General features: G+C 34.5%; 1 protein-coding gene across 1 annotated transcript in view; it reads right to left on the reverse strand.

Annotated features, from left to right (window-relative positions):
• The window catches only part of man2a1 (mannosidase, alpha, class 2A, member 1), a 70,959-nt gene that overhangs the window by 4,738 nt on the left and 49,525 nt on the right, over nucleotides 1-16,696 (reverse strand). Inside the window, exons 17-21 of the mRNA XM_051109199.1 lie at nucleotides 12,947-13,080; nucleotides 10,409-10,550; nucleotides 8,938-9,071; nucleotides 6,129-6,326; nucleotides 2,085-2,198 (exon numbers count right to left, since the gene is read on the reverse strand). Coding sequence (XP_050965156.1) covers nucleotides 2,085-2,198; nucleotides 6,129-6,326; nucleotides 8,938-9,071; nucleotides 10,409-10,550; nucleotides 12,947-13,080 — 722 coding nt within the window. The remainder of the gene's footprint in view (nucleotides 1-2,084; nucleotides 2,199-6,128; nucleotides 6,327-8,937; nucleotides 9,072-10,408; nucleotides 10,551-12,946; nucleotides 13,081-16,696) is intronic.

Raw genomic sequence — 16,696 nt, forward strand, 5'->3', positions numbered from 1 at the left:
AAGGAGATGTGTTGCACTGCGTGAGGCAAATGGTGGTCACACCAGATACTGACTGGTTTTCGAACACCTCCAATACAGTAAAACTGCACATTTTAGAGTGGCCTTTTATTGTGGCCAGCCTAAGGCACAGCATATGGTCTAATCAGCATCTTGATATGCCACACCTGTGAGGTGAATGAATTATCTCAGCAAAGGAGAAGTGCTCACTAACACAGATTTAGACAGATTTGTGAACAATATTTGAGAGAAATAAGCCTTTTGTGTACATAGAAAAAGTCTTAGATCTTTGAGTTCAGCTCATGAAAAACGGGGGCAAAAACTAAAGTGTTGCGTTTATAATTTTGGCCAGTGTATCTTAATTTGTGTCTTGAAGATGAACAAAAGTCTTACAGGTTTGGAACAATATGAGGGTAAGTAATTAATTACAGAATTTTCATTTTGTTGGGTGAACTATTCCTTTAAATTTGAATGTGTAGGCACCTTGTTATTGTTCATTTTCTTATTTTTCCACTCAAGTCTATGGCACCTCATAGAAACACTTGTAATAATAAGTAATTGTAAGTAATGTAATACTTGTAAGTAATGAAATTTGGCACACAGGACAGTCTGAACATTAACCACAGCATATTTTGAGTCTCTAACTCAATTCCTCTAACACCACCAACCATCTGAAATTTCACTAATGTTTATATTTAGAATTTTAGAATTTTAAGGGCTAAAAGCAAATAATTTTCCCTCCCTCTGAATCCTTGGCACAATATATCTTTTTCTTAATTTGCTAGTTATTTTTAACATTTTGTTTAGAGCTTACACAGTTCCCCCTTAAAATCATTATATTATTAAACTCATAATTCAGATTCTGAAATCTGATTGGATGAACTATGTTCCAAGGCATTGTAAAATAACCAATATAAACACTGATTTAAAAATTAAAAAAAATGAAACTAAAATAAATATTAAACATTCAAACAAGCTTTAAAAAAAAGGACACAAACACACCAAAAAAGCAGTCCACTGGTGTTTCTGAACCCATATGATAGCTTTATGTGAGAAAAATGAACGCTCATCTTCAAGAACAGTTTTTTTTTTTTTTTTACATTTGCCAAAAATATAACTTTTTATATTAAAACAAACTAGCATGCCCAGATTTACGTAACTCATTACTTTCCGTAAAAAGTAACTATGTAACATAATTAGTTACTTTTTAAGGGAGTAACGCAAAATTGTAATGCATTACTTTTAAAAGTAACCCTCCCCAACACTGGTCTCATATACTATGAAAAATAAAGTTTAATAAACACAATGCAATGCATCCCTCACCTAAACAGGTGGCCTGGTTGAATCTGCCGGTACAGACTGGGGACGGGCCCACAAATCCATGAGTACAGTTTACAAACTTATAAATTTGTGGGTACAGATTCAAAAAAACGAAGGTATGGTTTACAAAATCTGAGCGCATGGATTGAAAATTTGTGGGTGCGGTTTATTAATCCATGGGCACGATTTGTTATAGCGAGGGAACAGTTTAAGAATTCGTAAGTACGGTTTATAAACTGAGGGGATGAACTGCAAAACCGTCGCCACGGATTGACCTTTGACAAATTGTTTAATGTTCTTTAAAGTCACCTACATCTTAGATGTAGAGGATGAGTAAATTAACATTAATTTTTAGTTTTTAGGTGAACTATCCCTTTAACAGCTCATTGGAGGGGAAAATGTTCAGTTTTTTTATCCAAAACTACTGCATGACTTCAGAAGACTACTGCATTTGTATCACTTTTATAGTACTTTTGCGTCCTTTTTTAAAGCTTGAACGCTCCAGTGCCATATCATTGTAATTGGATAGAAAAAAAACAATGACCAGTAAATTCTCCCTCTGTGTTCTTTGGAATGTGGGTTTTGTGTTACAAAGAGTTTTCATTTTTGCATGAACATTACATTTGGGAGTAAATGTACAATCTTTTTATTAAATATAAGCCTCAAGGTCTTCCAAAACTCAGGCCAAAAATTAAGTAGCAGTGATGAGACCGTGTTGAAATTAGTGATGTGTGTCTGTGTGTGGGAAGCCTCGTGATCTGCCTTACCTTGCCACGTGTGGTGGTACACAGTAGGCCAGTGTTCCGATTGGAGAAGCCACAGTCAAAGCCTTTTCTGTGCAGTATCAAAGCAGCTTGCTCGGATGGACCTCCCCCTTCCTCCTGTGAGAGAAGCGAGACAGAGCCTCAGGCCGCAGAAACACAACACTGTTTCTTCTCCACACGTACACACTGGGCCAATTATGGAGCGCTGCCTTTCACTCATCAGCTGCAGCTCAGCACCACAGTGAGAGTCTCTCCCATCACAACACCATGGAAAGAGCCTCTCCTCAAGATTTCAGAAAACAAAGGAACTTAAAGCAATCTTGCTGGATTTAAAATAACTTGAGCTTTATTGATAGCCTGTGACCAGCTGCCGATTTTACGCTGAAAATACTTTCGTCATGTTCTACAGTTTGTAAAATCAAACAAAGATTGCATTTAATCCATTGCAGAATCCATTGTAATGCACTTTCAGTGGATTGATGGTATGAGTCATATGGGAGTTCACTTATTTTTTTTATGAAGCACACATATCATATAGATCTTTCATACAGAAATGTGTATTATTTGAGCTAGACTTCGGCAAGTTTGGAGTATTACAATGATGTGAGTTGAAATACTGCACCAAAATGAATTTTCCATCGAAACACCAAATCGAAATTACATTTTTCATATAGCAGATCATGTAAATAAACTTTATTTAATAATCAATTAATTTGCTGTTGAAATATGTGACCCTGGACCACAAAACCTGTCTTATGTAGCACAGGTGTATTTGTAGCAATAGCCAACAATACATTGCATGGGTCAAAATTATTGCCAAAAATCATTAGGATATTAAGTAAAACTCCTGTTTCATGAATTAGTACATTTCCTACCATAAATATATCAAAACTTAATGTTTGAGTAGTAATACGCATTGCTAAGAACTTTATTTGGACAACTTTAAAGGCGATTTTCTCAATATTTTGATTTTTTTGCAACCTCAGATTATAGATTTTCAAATAGTTTTATCTCAGCCAAATATTGTCCTACCAAGCTTATTTATATAAATCTCAATTTCAAAAAATTGACCTTTATGACTGGTTTTGTGGCCCAGGGTCAAATTAAAACAGCTAATCAGTGGCTCTAATAAAAGTTTGTTTTCATGACCAATTACATTAAAATAAACAGGCTGAGTACAAATATAATGAATACTTGATAGAGTGCATATAATTACCTAAATTCTTCTCTCTAGTATTTTTTTTCTAGTTGAATAATGAGGACATTGAAAGGCTTTCCTGAGGTAAATGTAATGTTACGTGACATTGTTTACAAGCTGTTCAACTAACATCTTGCATCATAGCATCAAAACGAGCTATTTTTTGAATTTCGTTATAAAACTGACTTTGAATCTGAATAAATTTGAAAACTGAGACTGTATCAAAATGTTTAAATGTGCACTACACTGGCTCTTCTTTACCCAGTTGTTTTGCACATTATACTGAAACCTATTGGTCTGGATGGATTATGTTTGTTTACTAATTGCGGCCACTTTTTATTATTATTGCTGTTGTTGTTATATTATTGGTAATTGAGTGAAATGGATGACACAGCAGGTCATGTAATTTCAAAATGGCAGTGTCCATGAGGGGGCCACCCACTTCATTTAGAATTAATCCACCCTATTATTTTGTAAATTTTATTGGTCTGGTTTCCGGTCTCATCTGCATCCAGCTATTTTTAGCTGTACAAGACAACTCGTTTTGCTGCTTGATACTAATAGAATTTTTTTAACGAGAGGGTTAATAAAGAAAAAGTTACTTGAATCATGTTGTAATTACATTTTTAAGCTGACTAGTTGAAAATCATAAAAAAAAATAAATTAATAAAAAAAAAAATCCAGAATCAGTCTAAAAAAAAAAAAAGGACAAAAATTATTATTGCCCAGCCCTAGTTTTACCACATTATTTTAATGCATCATCTTACTTATGAACACACTGATTTGTAGTGCAAACAGTTCTACCATTTACAGCACATTGTTATTCGTTGAAGAATAAGGTGGATACAGCTTTTCCTAGAAGACTGATATTTCATATCACGTGTGTGTGTATTTTTTTCCTGTTCAAATTTCTGTAAATTATTATTTGTATCCTTATGCATAAAACGTCTTAATTAGCCAAAATCATAGGGTGCAACTTTAAATCCAGTATCTTTCCTCATACAGGTCCATTCACTGCAGATATATTTTCCCCCCCAAACTGTTGTGAGAGGAATTTATTTTCCATGGTAACACTTCTACTGAATCCGGAACATCTTTTCTGTCATTATTCATAATAAAAATTGCACTTGAAACTGTGCTTGCCCCTTCATGAACAGTGAAACAGGAAAATATTTATACACACACTTCTGACCAGCACAATCCCTCATCATTGTAAACCCAGAGCACTAGATTAACAACACAAATAATAAATCACTCCGCACAGTCCATAAAGCACTCACAACCGAGATAAATTTTTGGTCGTGCAAAAAAATAATGAAATGTAATCAATGTCCCCCATGCTTGAAAAACACTTTTCCATTTGCATAAAGGGTGTCCTTGAGTGGATATTTTAACGACTCACAACAAAGGAAATGTCAGGTATTGTTAAATGACTTCATTCTATTTCAGCTACTAAGTGCCCCAAAAGCTTTTCTGCACTTCAGCCAGCTGTCTTGTCAATCATTTTAATTAATAATTACATATATTGGGAGTGAATTCAGCTTCCCAATTCAGCAGTTAAAAGGAGTTTTTTGGCTTTTTGATGCTCTGTCAACCATAATTCAAGCAAAAGTCACATACACAATCATTTCTGCTCTTATGTGTCAGTCTTCTTACTACCTTTCTGGGTCTTGAATGTGGTAGTTGCATTGCTGTCTATGCAGGGTCAAAAAGCTCTCGAATTTCATCAAAAATATCTTAATTTGTGTTCTGAAGATGAACACTTACATGTTTGGAACGACGTGAAGGTCGTTTGGGTTTTGGGTGAACTACTCCTTTAAGTGGCCTTTTATTTTATTAATGTTATATTGCAAGTACAGTTCTTTTACACATACTTTTAAGAATATGCACACCAAAAGTGCACCTTTCAGTTAATATGTTGCCTTAGAAGGTATCTTTCTATGTAGACATCAAGGCAACTCACTACAGCAATGTAAAAAAAAAAAAAAAAAAAAAAAAAAAATATATATATATATATATATATATATATATATATATATATATATATATATATATATATATATATATATATATTTTTTTTTTTTTATTATTTATTTTTTCCTGTTGGGTGTACCAACAATTTTTATGTACCAAAACTCATAATATAGTCATTATTTAGTTTGCCCTGACTTTTTAACTTTCCTATCCTTCAACAGCATCCATGCTAGACCTATATTATGTGATAGCATCAATCCAAGCTGAAATGTGCTGCATAAACCATTAAAATCCAGACTGACACTGATACTGTTAAAAATACATTTCAGCTGGTCTTTCTAACAGTGGGTTTCTTCAGAAAGATACTGCAGAGTAGCAGTATTTGTTCTGGAGTTAAGAATAACTATCCACATCTATTTATGAATAACAAACAGGCATTGCTGACATATTAATGTAGGCAGAAAAGTGTTTATATGTTATTTCAATAAATAGCCACTTGGGAGGTTTCGAGTTCTTAAAGTAACAGCATGTTTTAATAATACAATGAAGTCTTTTATCTCAAAGATCAAGAAAAATGTGATTCCTTATGTTAAGACCCCTTTAAGCATTTAAGCCAGATTGAATCGCATCCTTTCATCCTCTGCTGAAATCTCTCAAACTGTCCCATAAGCCCTGTTCTGAGCACTTTTAACTTTTTCTTGTCATGCGTTAAAATATTACCGTTCAGCCCTGGGAAACAGGACCCTGAAATATCAATTTGAAGGTCAATATACTTTATGGCCCTCTTGGGAACTGAGCCAGCAGTCCTGTGCTGTCCAATTATGGCCAAAACTGCTTTTAGCTTCCTTTTAGGAAGACACAAACACAAGACATACCTTTGACTGGATAGCACGCAGGTTGATCAGATGAATGTCGCAAGGGAAGGAGGCGCTCAGAGGGCTGTAGGGAATCAAGGATGCAGCATCCGAGTGCTGACTGACTCCCATTGAGATGAAGGGATGGTTGAGGTACATGTACGTCATGTGACTCAACATAGACGGATAGCTGTATGGTGCAGTGTTCTCACTGTGGGCCTAAGACAGAAAAGTGATACATTAGCAGAGAACAAGAATACATATGTTTCATTCTAAATCTGGAAACTACACAAATATGTGAATGCAAACAATGGTGTAGCAGCATTTCACAGAAAATCTAAGTTAAAGTTATTTCAACTGTCAACTGTTTACAGCTAGTTGCGTGAATTATAATACTCATCTCCCTTATTAAGTACTGGAGTTCGTTACAGCTACAAGCAAAGATGTACAATGGGACCGCACACTTATACTGCACTGACTATCATATTCTATGCAAATGTGCATAGAATATGTTTCTCGCCTAAGTAGACATTAACCAAATGGTTATTTTGTCAACCCTGCTGGGGAAAAAACAGGTTAAGGTGGTCAGGCCGGTTATTACAACAGTAGAAACTGAGAGCTGGTTTGTTGTTGGTCCACAATGATACCGCTTTGAAACCAGGACCATAAGCTATTTATTAAGTCATTCGATTAACCCTTAAACTACCCTAGTGAAAAATAAATATACTAAAATGTATTTAAAATACATTTATTTCATGCTAAGTACACTTCAAATACATGTTATGACCTTAATAAAAATACCCTGCAATTGTACTTTTAGTATATTAAACTGGTATATTTAAAGTCTGCTAAATTGGAACAACTAATTTTGTACTTAATGCACTTAAATTGTGTAGAAGTAGTGCTGAAATACACATAAGATATTATTTAGTATATTTGATAGTGGAACTACTGCAAGAATACTTACACTTCAAATATCTTGCATTTAAAGACCAATATTATTTAAAGATCATACAATCCTCATCAATAGTGACATTAAAACACATTTAAGGCGTAATATTAAGAAATGTGAATTGTGCACAAGCAGTACTCAGAATAAAGTTGAATTACAATTTTTATATCAGCGATATGTCAGTAAATATGTTAACAGACTTGAACTATACTTAGTATAAAATAAATGCATTTGAAATCTATTACTTTTTTACTAGGGTAAGCTTGAACCCACTTCATGTAATGCAAAAACATGTACCACCATAAGCTTATTTTCAGGAGGCTGATAACTATGCTTAAAGTTATAAATGGCTATACTATTCACCTATATATATACAGTACTGTTCAAAGGTTTGGGGTCAGTAAGATTCTTTTGTTAAAGAAATGAATACACTTGTTCAGCAGGGATGCATTTGATGAAAAGTGACAGTAAAGACATTCAAAATGTTTTGCAAAAGAAAATTCTGTTCAAAGTAAATATTGTTCTTTTGAACTTCCAATTCATTAAAAACAAACGTTTTACTGCTTTGGCAAAAAAAAAAAAAAAAAACAGTAAACATTGACAAAAAAAATGCTTCTTGAGCAGCGAATCAGCATAATACAATGATTTTTTTTATAACTTTAAAATTTTTAAAATTGTAATAATATTTCACAGTGTGATTGTTTTTACTGTAAACCTTTTGATTAATACATGAAGCCTTATTGAGAATAAGTGACTCCTTTAAAAAAACATTTTTAAAAATTGTACCGACCACAAACTTTTGAACAGTAGTCTTTTTTTAATCATTAAAAACTGAAAGCAGTACTTTTAAATTCCACATATGAATTTAAGCATCACAACATTGTGATGTACAGTATGAAAATTTTATATTCTTTCTTAAATTGCTAAAAATGACATATAACATTTTTAAAGATTAACTGTAAAGGCTTAGTTCACGCAAAAATGAAAATTTTGTCATTAATTACTCACCTTCATGCGGTGCCAAACCCGTAAGACCTTCGTTCATCTTTTCATTCATCTTTAGAACACAAATAAAGATATTTTTGATGCAATCTGAGAGCTTTCTGACTCTGCATAGACAGCAACGCAACTGACACGTTCAAGACCAGAATGTCAGAATGCTGGTTCCTGTGACAGCAGCACCACACGCATGTGTTGTGGTACTTTCATGAACGTGCATTGAGAACTGACACAGAAGAGAAGAAATTGTTGAATAGAGTCATTATTTTGTTTTCTTTCCCCACAAAAAAGATTCTCATAGCTTCATAAAATTATGGTTAAACCACCAATGTCACATGGACTATTTTAACGCTGTCTTTACTACCTTTCTGGGCCTTGAACGTGTCAGCTGAGTTGCTGTCTATGCAGGGTCAAAAGACTCTTGGATTTCATCAAAAATATCTCAATTTATGTTCTAAAGATGAACAAAGGACTTACGGGTTTGGAACGACAATTAATGACAGAATTTAAATTTTTGGGTGAACTATCCCTTTAAGTGATGGCAAAAGTAATCTAAATATAAAAATAGGAAAAGGAACATGTGCAATCACATATGCAATATAATCAGTTGATGATAATTTAAATAATAACAAGCCAGGGGAAGCGAGACCTGATAAAAGATGTATACCTTGAATGCAGTGTAAGTCACTTTGGATAAAACTGTCTGCCAAATGCATAAACGTACATGTAAATTACATCTAATATCAGCTAATAAGATCTTAATTGAGTTTCAGCAGGAAACTTCCAAGATTCCAACAATCCAGACACTGAGAGTCAGATTGCGGTCATTAATGGATGTGAGTTTTTTTCATTAAAATTTTTTTTTTTCATCCTGATTACCTCCTCCGCAGAGCTTCTCTTCTCCAGCAGTAGGCGGAAGGAGTTGGCAGTGATCTTATTGTCCAGCACTCCCTGACCTAAACCTCGATTATCATCCTGATTGAGCCTGCGGTCCAAAATCACCTCCAGCTGACCTGTGGAATCCACACCAATGAACTTCATTAGGACGTGTCACATACTTCCCCACAACACACACTGATTCCTCCAATGGACATGCATAAATCATGTGTTCCACGGACCACGAGACCATACAGCCTGCTGTTCGAGCACCTAACAAATGAATCTTTCTTTATAAAACAACATGACAAAACCACACTTGACAGATTGTATTATAGACAAAAGCACTTTACATTCAACTGTGAAGTGTTTTTCACCACCAATTCACCTACGCCTGTAGACCTCTTAAAGCGGACTAAGGCCATTGCTATTCAAACAAAAATCAGAGAATAGCAGTTCATTGGTGTATCTAAAACAGTAGGCTGTCAAATTATTTGCTTATGGTTTTGTAACTGTTGCAGCATTAGGTTGGCATACAGTAAGAGGGACGTTCTCATTACTAAAAGCATTTTTTCTGTAAAATCTGCTGATCATGTTCTCCAGCATGATTTGAGGATGATCCAAAGAGCATCTCGGATAATATTAAAAATGTAGTCTAAAGAAATAAAAATGAACACACTAAAAACTAAAATCAGGTTTTATTTTCAATGTCAAATCAAAGTCATTGTTGAAACATGATAAAAAATTATAATGTAAACTAACGTTCAAAAGTTTGGGGTCGGTAAAATATTTATTTTTGAAAGAAGTATCTTATGCGCAACAAGGCTGGCATTTGATCAAAAAAAAAACAACAGTAAAAACAGTAATATTGTGAAATATTTTTACAATTTAGCGTAACTGTTTTCTATTTCAGTATATTGTAAAATGTAATTTATTCCGGTGATGCAAAGCTGAATTTTTAGCATCGTTACTCCAGTCTTCAATGTCACATGATGATTCATAAATCATTCTGACATGCTGATTTGCTGCTCAAGAAACATTTCTTATTATTATCAATGTTAAAAACAGCTTAATATTTTTGTACAAAACCATTTTTTTAAGGATTCAAAAAGTTCAAAAGAACAGCATTTATTTGAAATAGAAATCTTTTGTAACATTAAAAATGCCTTTACTGTCATTTTTGATCAATTTAATGCATCCTTGCTCAATAAAAGTATTGATTTCTTTAAAATGTATATATATATATATATATATTTAGATCCCAAACTTTTGTACGGTAGTGTAAATCTGTTAACAGGGAGATAAATAGTTAAATAGTTGAGATGATGCATTATTAATTCAACTGAATGCAGAATCTGGAATGCTCCTTGTTAATTTTAGATAACTTTAAATTTTTAAAAACCTTTCTTATTTCCAGGTTTTAATCAATCCCAGATCCAAAACTTAAAGCACTCAGAAGGGAGTTAAAACTGACCGCTCTTAAGGCTGGCTGCTCCGAGTGACTGCGCGGTGAGCAGAGAGAGTCTGGCGCTGGCGTCCTGCAGGTAGACCATGCTGGTCATGGGGTAGAAGTTTGCCTGCAGGGGGAGCTTAGCCATGGTTTTTCTCGGCTGCACCTGTAAAAACAGCCCAAGGCATGTTTAGCACTGCAGAGAGGAAAAACTCCAAATTCCTCCTTTTCAGAGCCTTGCAAACACCAAGTGTGGGCATGTGGAGACACTTATCCGAAGGAAAAAACACTAAACTGATGAGCTTCGATGTGTGTGTGCATGTGTATGTTAATGTGACTTGGAGGAAAAATGGATTGGATATTCTACAGTTTTTATTCATGAGGCATTTGTTTTGTGAACTCAGTTAATTAGTTTGGACCGAAGAAAAGCACTTAATCCTGGCCAAGGCCAGAGAGACATCATCAGCTAATTAAATGCCACGCTAATACTCCAACATGTCAAAAAAAACATGACAGAGTGATTTAAACTGACACTTGTTTGTTTTGGTCAGCCCTACAGCACACAGTAACTCTTTTTTGATTAATTATTTGTCAAAAGAAATGAAAAACAAAGTGACATGTTCATTACGCCATTCAAAAACAGCTAGGCATTTTGGCTCTATCAGCCGAAATCAAACAAGACTGTCAAAACAATCACTTCAAATAAATTAACGATTTTCAGACGACTCGTTTGTTGATAGTGTTAATTGTCAGTAAACAGAATTAGTTCAGCTAGCCGTCTATATCTGCACCTTGTGATCATGTATTTAATTTGAACTCTAGCAACAACATGCTTCTCATCATTAAATGTGTTTTTTAATCTTTATTCAGAGACGGATGAAAATTTGGTTCCAACACACTTGATGTGTGTGACCAGGCCATAATAGCAGCTTCTGTTCATTGTCATGTGTTTTGAGGGATAAAACATAATCATTATTTTATGATATATATATAAAAAAAACACCCACCCACCCACCCACACACATATATATATATATATATATATACATATACATACATACATACATACATACATATATATATGTATGTTGTATGTATGTTGTACGTATGCTCACTTTTTATTTTAAAATATAGTATTATTACACTTTATTTCTATTGTTCATTATTTTATTTAATTAACTGGTAACACTTTACAATAAGGTTCGTTCATTAACATTAGTTAACTACATTAGTTAACATGAACTAAGAACGAACAATATTTCTACAGCATTTATTAATCTTAGTTAATGTTAATTTCAGCATTTACTAAAGCATTATTAAAATCACATGCTGTATTTAATAACATTAGGTAATGCACTGTAATAACGACTGTAAAACGCAAAAATACTATTATTACTATTATTAATTATTTTGGTTTTTATAGTTATATTTAATGGGTCACACTATGTGTGAGCACCAAACAAAATAAATAAATATATATGAAACAGTACTCTTTCAAACATTAAAATGTCTTTATTGTCATTTTTTGACCAGTTTAATGAGTCCTTGCTCAGTAAAATTATTAATTTCCTTATTTTATATAATCTCACTGTTCCCAAACTTTTGAGCAGTTGTGTATATTTCACTACATGTGTAATAAAATGACACATACGTGACCCTGGATCACAAAACCAGTCATAAGGGTCAATTTTTCGAAATTGAGATTTATACATCATCAGAAAGCTGAATATATAAAGCTTTCCATTGATGTATGGTTTGTTGGGACAGAACAATATTTGGCCGAGATACAACTAATTCAATATATGGAATCTGAGTGTGCAAAAAAATAAAAATATTGAGAAAATCGCCTTTAAAGTTGCCCAAATGAAGTTCTTAATAATGCATATTACTAATCAAAAATTAAGTTTTGATATATTTACAGTAGGAATTTTACAAAACATCTTCATGGAATATGATCTTTAATATCCTAATGATTTCTGGCAGAAAAAAAAAAAAAAATCTACAATTTTGACCCATACAATGTATTTTTGGCTATTGCTACAAACATACCCCAGCGACTTAAGACTGGTTTTGTGGTCCAGGGTCACATATTAGTTTGCTTTCTTTTCTTAAAAAGGAACTAAAAAACTTTATTCAAATTTAAAATTAAATATTTAAATGACATATTATCAAACTAAAATAAATTATTCAGTATTTCATACTCGCCAAATACTAAATTATTAAATACTTAAATTATTAATTATCATTATTTTATTAGACTGACTGCTCAAATTTTCTTTAAACCTTCTGACCATAACATTAAAACCATGTTTTGATGGAATGAAGAGGCTGAAATCTGTGAACAGATTTAGTAACATATTCTGTCTTAATGTAAAGTCAGTTCACATATGGGCTGGTTCAGTGAGCGATCCACAGATCCCCCTGCCAAGCCCCAACTGACCGCCAACTCCAGCACCATATACTGCCTTGCCTTTATAATGCACACTTGCATATAAACAGTGTAAACTTAATTGCGTATTTGAGTGTCAGGGAGAGAATAGAAAGAATATACTGATGTCCTACCTGGTAGCCATTGAGGTCAGTAAAGAATCGATCCTTGCTGTTCAGATCTGAGCTTATCCTCATTGCAATTTCACGGTTGATTTCACCTCTTATATCTACAGTGTTACAGATCTCAACAGACTGACCCTCCACACCTATGAGAAAGAGAGAAAGAAAGAGAGGGGTCAAAATTGCCAAATGAGCACAGGCAACAGAAGGAGGACTGGACATCTGTTTCCTTCACTTCCATACTACAATTTCTGTGTCAACACTCACAGCATCAACCATATCTGAGCACTGAAAGGAATATTCAATATGTTGTTTTAAACCCATATATTGTTTCTGTGGAAAACTTATTTTAAAGGAATTCTGTGAAGTGACTGTTTGTATACTGATTTACTAAAGACCATTCCCTTATAAACCGATAAGTATCGTAAGGCTGATAATGCACAAAACATCATCTCATTTACTGTTTGGCACATAATCACACACAAACGGCCAAAATATCGCAAATTGAACATTTGCCAGCAGCATATGACTGCTTTCTTTTTTTAACTTTAATAACTTGTTTGCCTGTTCCTGGCTTAAGCTGAATTTGAGCAATTAGATTTTCCGAGTACCGTGAAAATAAGTGAACATTCCTTCATGCTAAATGTACATTTTGCATTGGACTAATTGAGCCTTTGGGAGTAAAACAGCGCTAGAAACAAATATGTTCTGTTTCCTTTAATTAAAATAAAACCCCTTAAAGGTGCTCGATATAGCAGCACAACCACAAAAACAAGGTTGTTTTTATCGAGTATGATGGCATGGAAAATTTTCAACATGAGTGTGTCCTCATTAGCTTATAGTGAGACGGTTACCTGACACTTTTAGTGAGCAACCATCACTGATCCTATTGCTCATACTTACTGCTGATTTGAACAAACACCTAAGCATACATATTGAATTTTGTTTGTCCTACAGTCATAAATGATACCTCAAACTGTGTGGCTTGATATTACTTGGAGTAAAAAAATCTAGATTTACACTAAAGAAGGACCTGAAACATCTCTAGAGACTAGAATATCATGGACACTAGGGCTCTTTTGACTTGAGTGACAACATAATCACCCAGAACACGCTAGCAACCACACAGAAATTAAAATAACAATGCAACCTCCTGAAGGAACAGTTCTCTCAAAAATGAAATTCTGTCATTATTTATGCTACTGTTCAAAACTTTGAGGGCAGATTTTTTTTTTTTTTTTTTTAAGAAATTACAAATACTTTCATTTAAAGTAGACACATTGATCAAAGTTCAGTGACAGTCGATTAAATGCTGTTTTTTGACAGGGAATGACTCTGGACTCTGGAGAATCTGGTTTCGCGTTGTGTCACGCAAACTGCCACATCACGCACAGTCTGTTCCGGTCCAGAGACACGACAGCATGGAGCGCTAGACCACAAAACGCATCGGACCCATTTGAATTCTACACAGAATTCTATATTTTAAAGCACTATGAATGCGATTAGGAGGAGAAACAGTTATACAAACAGCACTAATGAGTAGAAGAGATAACACCAGTGCCATTAGGGCTGGGTATTGAGGTCGATACTTTCTGGGCATCGACCGAAATGCATTGATACCATAGAGTATCGAAAAACCTCTTGTCGTTCGGTACCAAACTTCAACACCTAAGGGGTTAATCTCGTCAACGTCAGTGTGCCAATAAGCCTGCAGCATTAGGTGTGTTGGACTAGAAGCGGCGCCGCGCAGATCGGCGGCTTTCACACTAAACGTGGAATACACAGCCCTTCAGAGCACAGCGGCAAAAGTTCAACTCATTTGAACTTTGAGCGCGGCTTGCGCGCCAATCTCCGCGAGAGTGATCCGAAAGCATACGAAGCCGTCTGCTCTCTATAGCTCTCTTGGTCCTGCACAGAGCCGTGACAAAGTCAAACACACCTGCTAGTTTACACCGGTTGCACTGAGAGACGTGGCTCACACGTGAGGCTGTAGCGTGAAAGCATTACAACCCCCTTAGATGTAAAGCTATGTTTACACTGGTGCGTTTTTGTTTAAAAAAAAAATAAAACAATCCTCATCCATACTGGCATTTCAGAAAAGATATCTGTCCATACTACACAACTGAAAGTGTGTGTTACGTGATCATTCACAAACACTGTAGCATGAGGCTACATAAGACATAAATAAGATTTATATTCCGCTTTTACTCAAAACTCATTTTAAACCACAAGCGAGTGTTTGTAATAACTTCCGTTTGCTGTCGAATGTGTCTTTTGGCCATGTAATGTTGTTGAAATATGTTATGTCCTCTGAGTCAGAACAGCGACTGCAGAAGAGAGTAGGCATTATACACGTTATACACGTTATATACACGTTATTCATACCGGCAGACAGTGCTGGAAGGTGCTAGTGCTTGTCAGTAAATTAGTGGAAAATGAACAGAAATTATGATTGTGTCTGAGGCAGGGGGCGTTTCTAGGAACTTATACGATTTAACGTCAATTTTTCAAAAGTTATGTTTAGGGCCCTTTGAAATTGTTACCAAATTAGTTTTGGCATGTCTATTTATTTGAATGCATAAAACAACTTTGATTTATTTCTACAACAGTCTTATGAAATTCTGTGTTGTGTATTTACATTTTTCTGGTTATCAAATAAAGGCATAAAATATTAATTTATCTTTTAATTAATGAAAATTACATTAAATTTTTGGCAAATAAAGGGGATGTACTATTAAAATTTAAAAGACAGAAGAAATATTGTGTAACAAAGTTTTATTCATTTTTCAACAGTAGTAGTAGTAGTAGTACTGTAGGTACGTCCATTCTACTGCAAGATAGTAACATATTTCTGGCACAATGTCTACAAGCTAAACTGAACTTTTATTTTGATGGGTTGCTATGAATACCTTTAAATTTCTGTGAGTATATGACCCTGGTTTTACTCAAATGAAACAGTGAAATGCTCACGAAGTACTCTCAAAGCAGTTCTGGAGGGTGAATATTTACAGATACTACTCCTCATCGCGATTCGATTGAAGTGTAATGACCGCTTTTTGATTAATTCATTCAAACTTTGACAAATTCTGTGAAATTCCTCAGAAATCATAGGGTGATACCAACTGGTAAAAACATTCGGGGCTAGAGAAAAATCTTTCGGGGCTCGAGCCCCGAATGATTAGCCCTAGCGACACCCCTGGTCTGAGGTATGCATTTTAAAACGAACATGCACTAGTGTAAATGTAGCCTAACAGATGCGTAAACTGAAGTTTTTGTTGAGCTTTATTAAAATTATTTTCACTGATTTATTGTGTTGGATATATTTTGTTCCTTTGTGCAGTGGCTCAGGAGTCTTTGAATCGGTATAAACGTCAATAAGCTGAAAAAATTATTTTGAGATAATGTAATTTTGTTAAAATTGATTTCATAAAATTGGCATCGTTCAGGAACCAGTATCGAAGTCAAGGTATCGGTATCGACATCGAAAAATTTTGAATGATAACCAGCCCTAAGTGCCATGTACTAACATAAATGACACAATTTTCAAACTACACATCCTCAGCATCGTTATAATCACTGTTTCGCTTTAGTGACAGTTTCATATTGAATCTAAAGGGGTAATCTATTAGACTGTGGCCGTCATAAGATGTCAAATGTGGCTTTATCAAGCTCAGCGGCTCTGGCCCAAGCTGTGATATAAACGAAATGCTATTAGCCGTTTAAAAAAAAGCTTGATATGTCTCGCCTTGTCTTCCTGTTTCA

The sequence above is a fragment of the Labeo rohita genome, chromosome 5 (genome assembly GCF_022985175.1).
Source record: "Labeo rohita strain BAU-BD-2019 chromosome 5, IGBB_LRoh.1.0, whole genome shotgun sequence".
Lineage (NCBI taxonomy): Eukaryota > Metazoa > Chordata > Actinopteri > Cypriniformes > Cyprinidae > Labeo > Labeo rohita.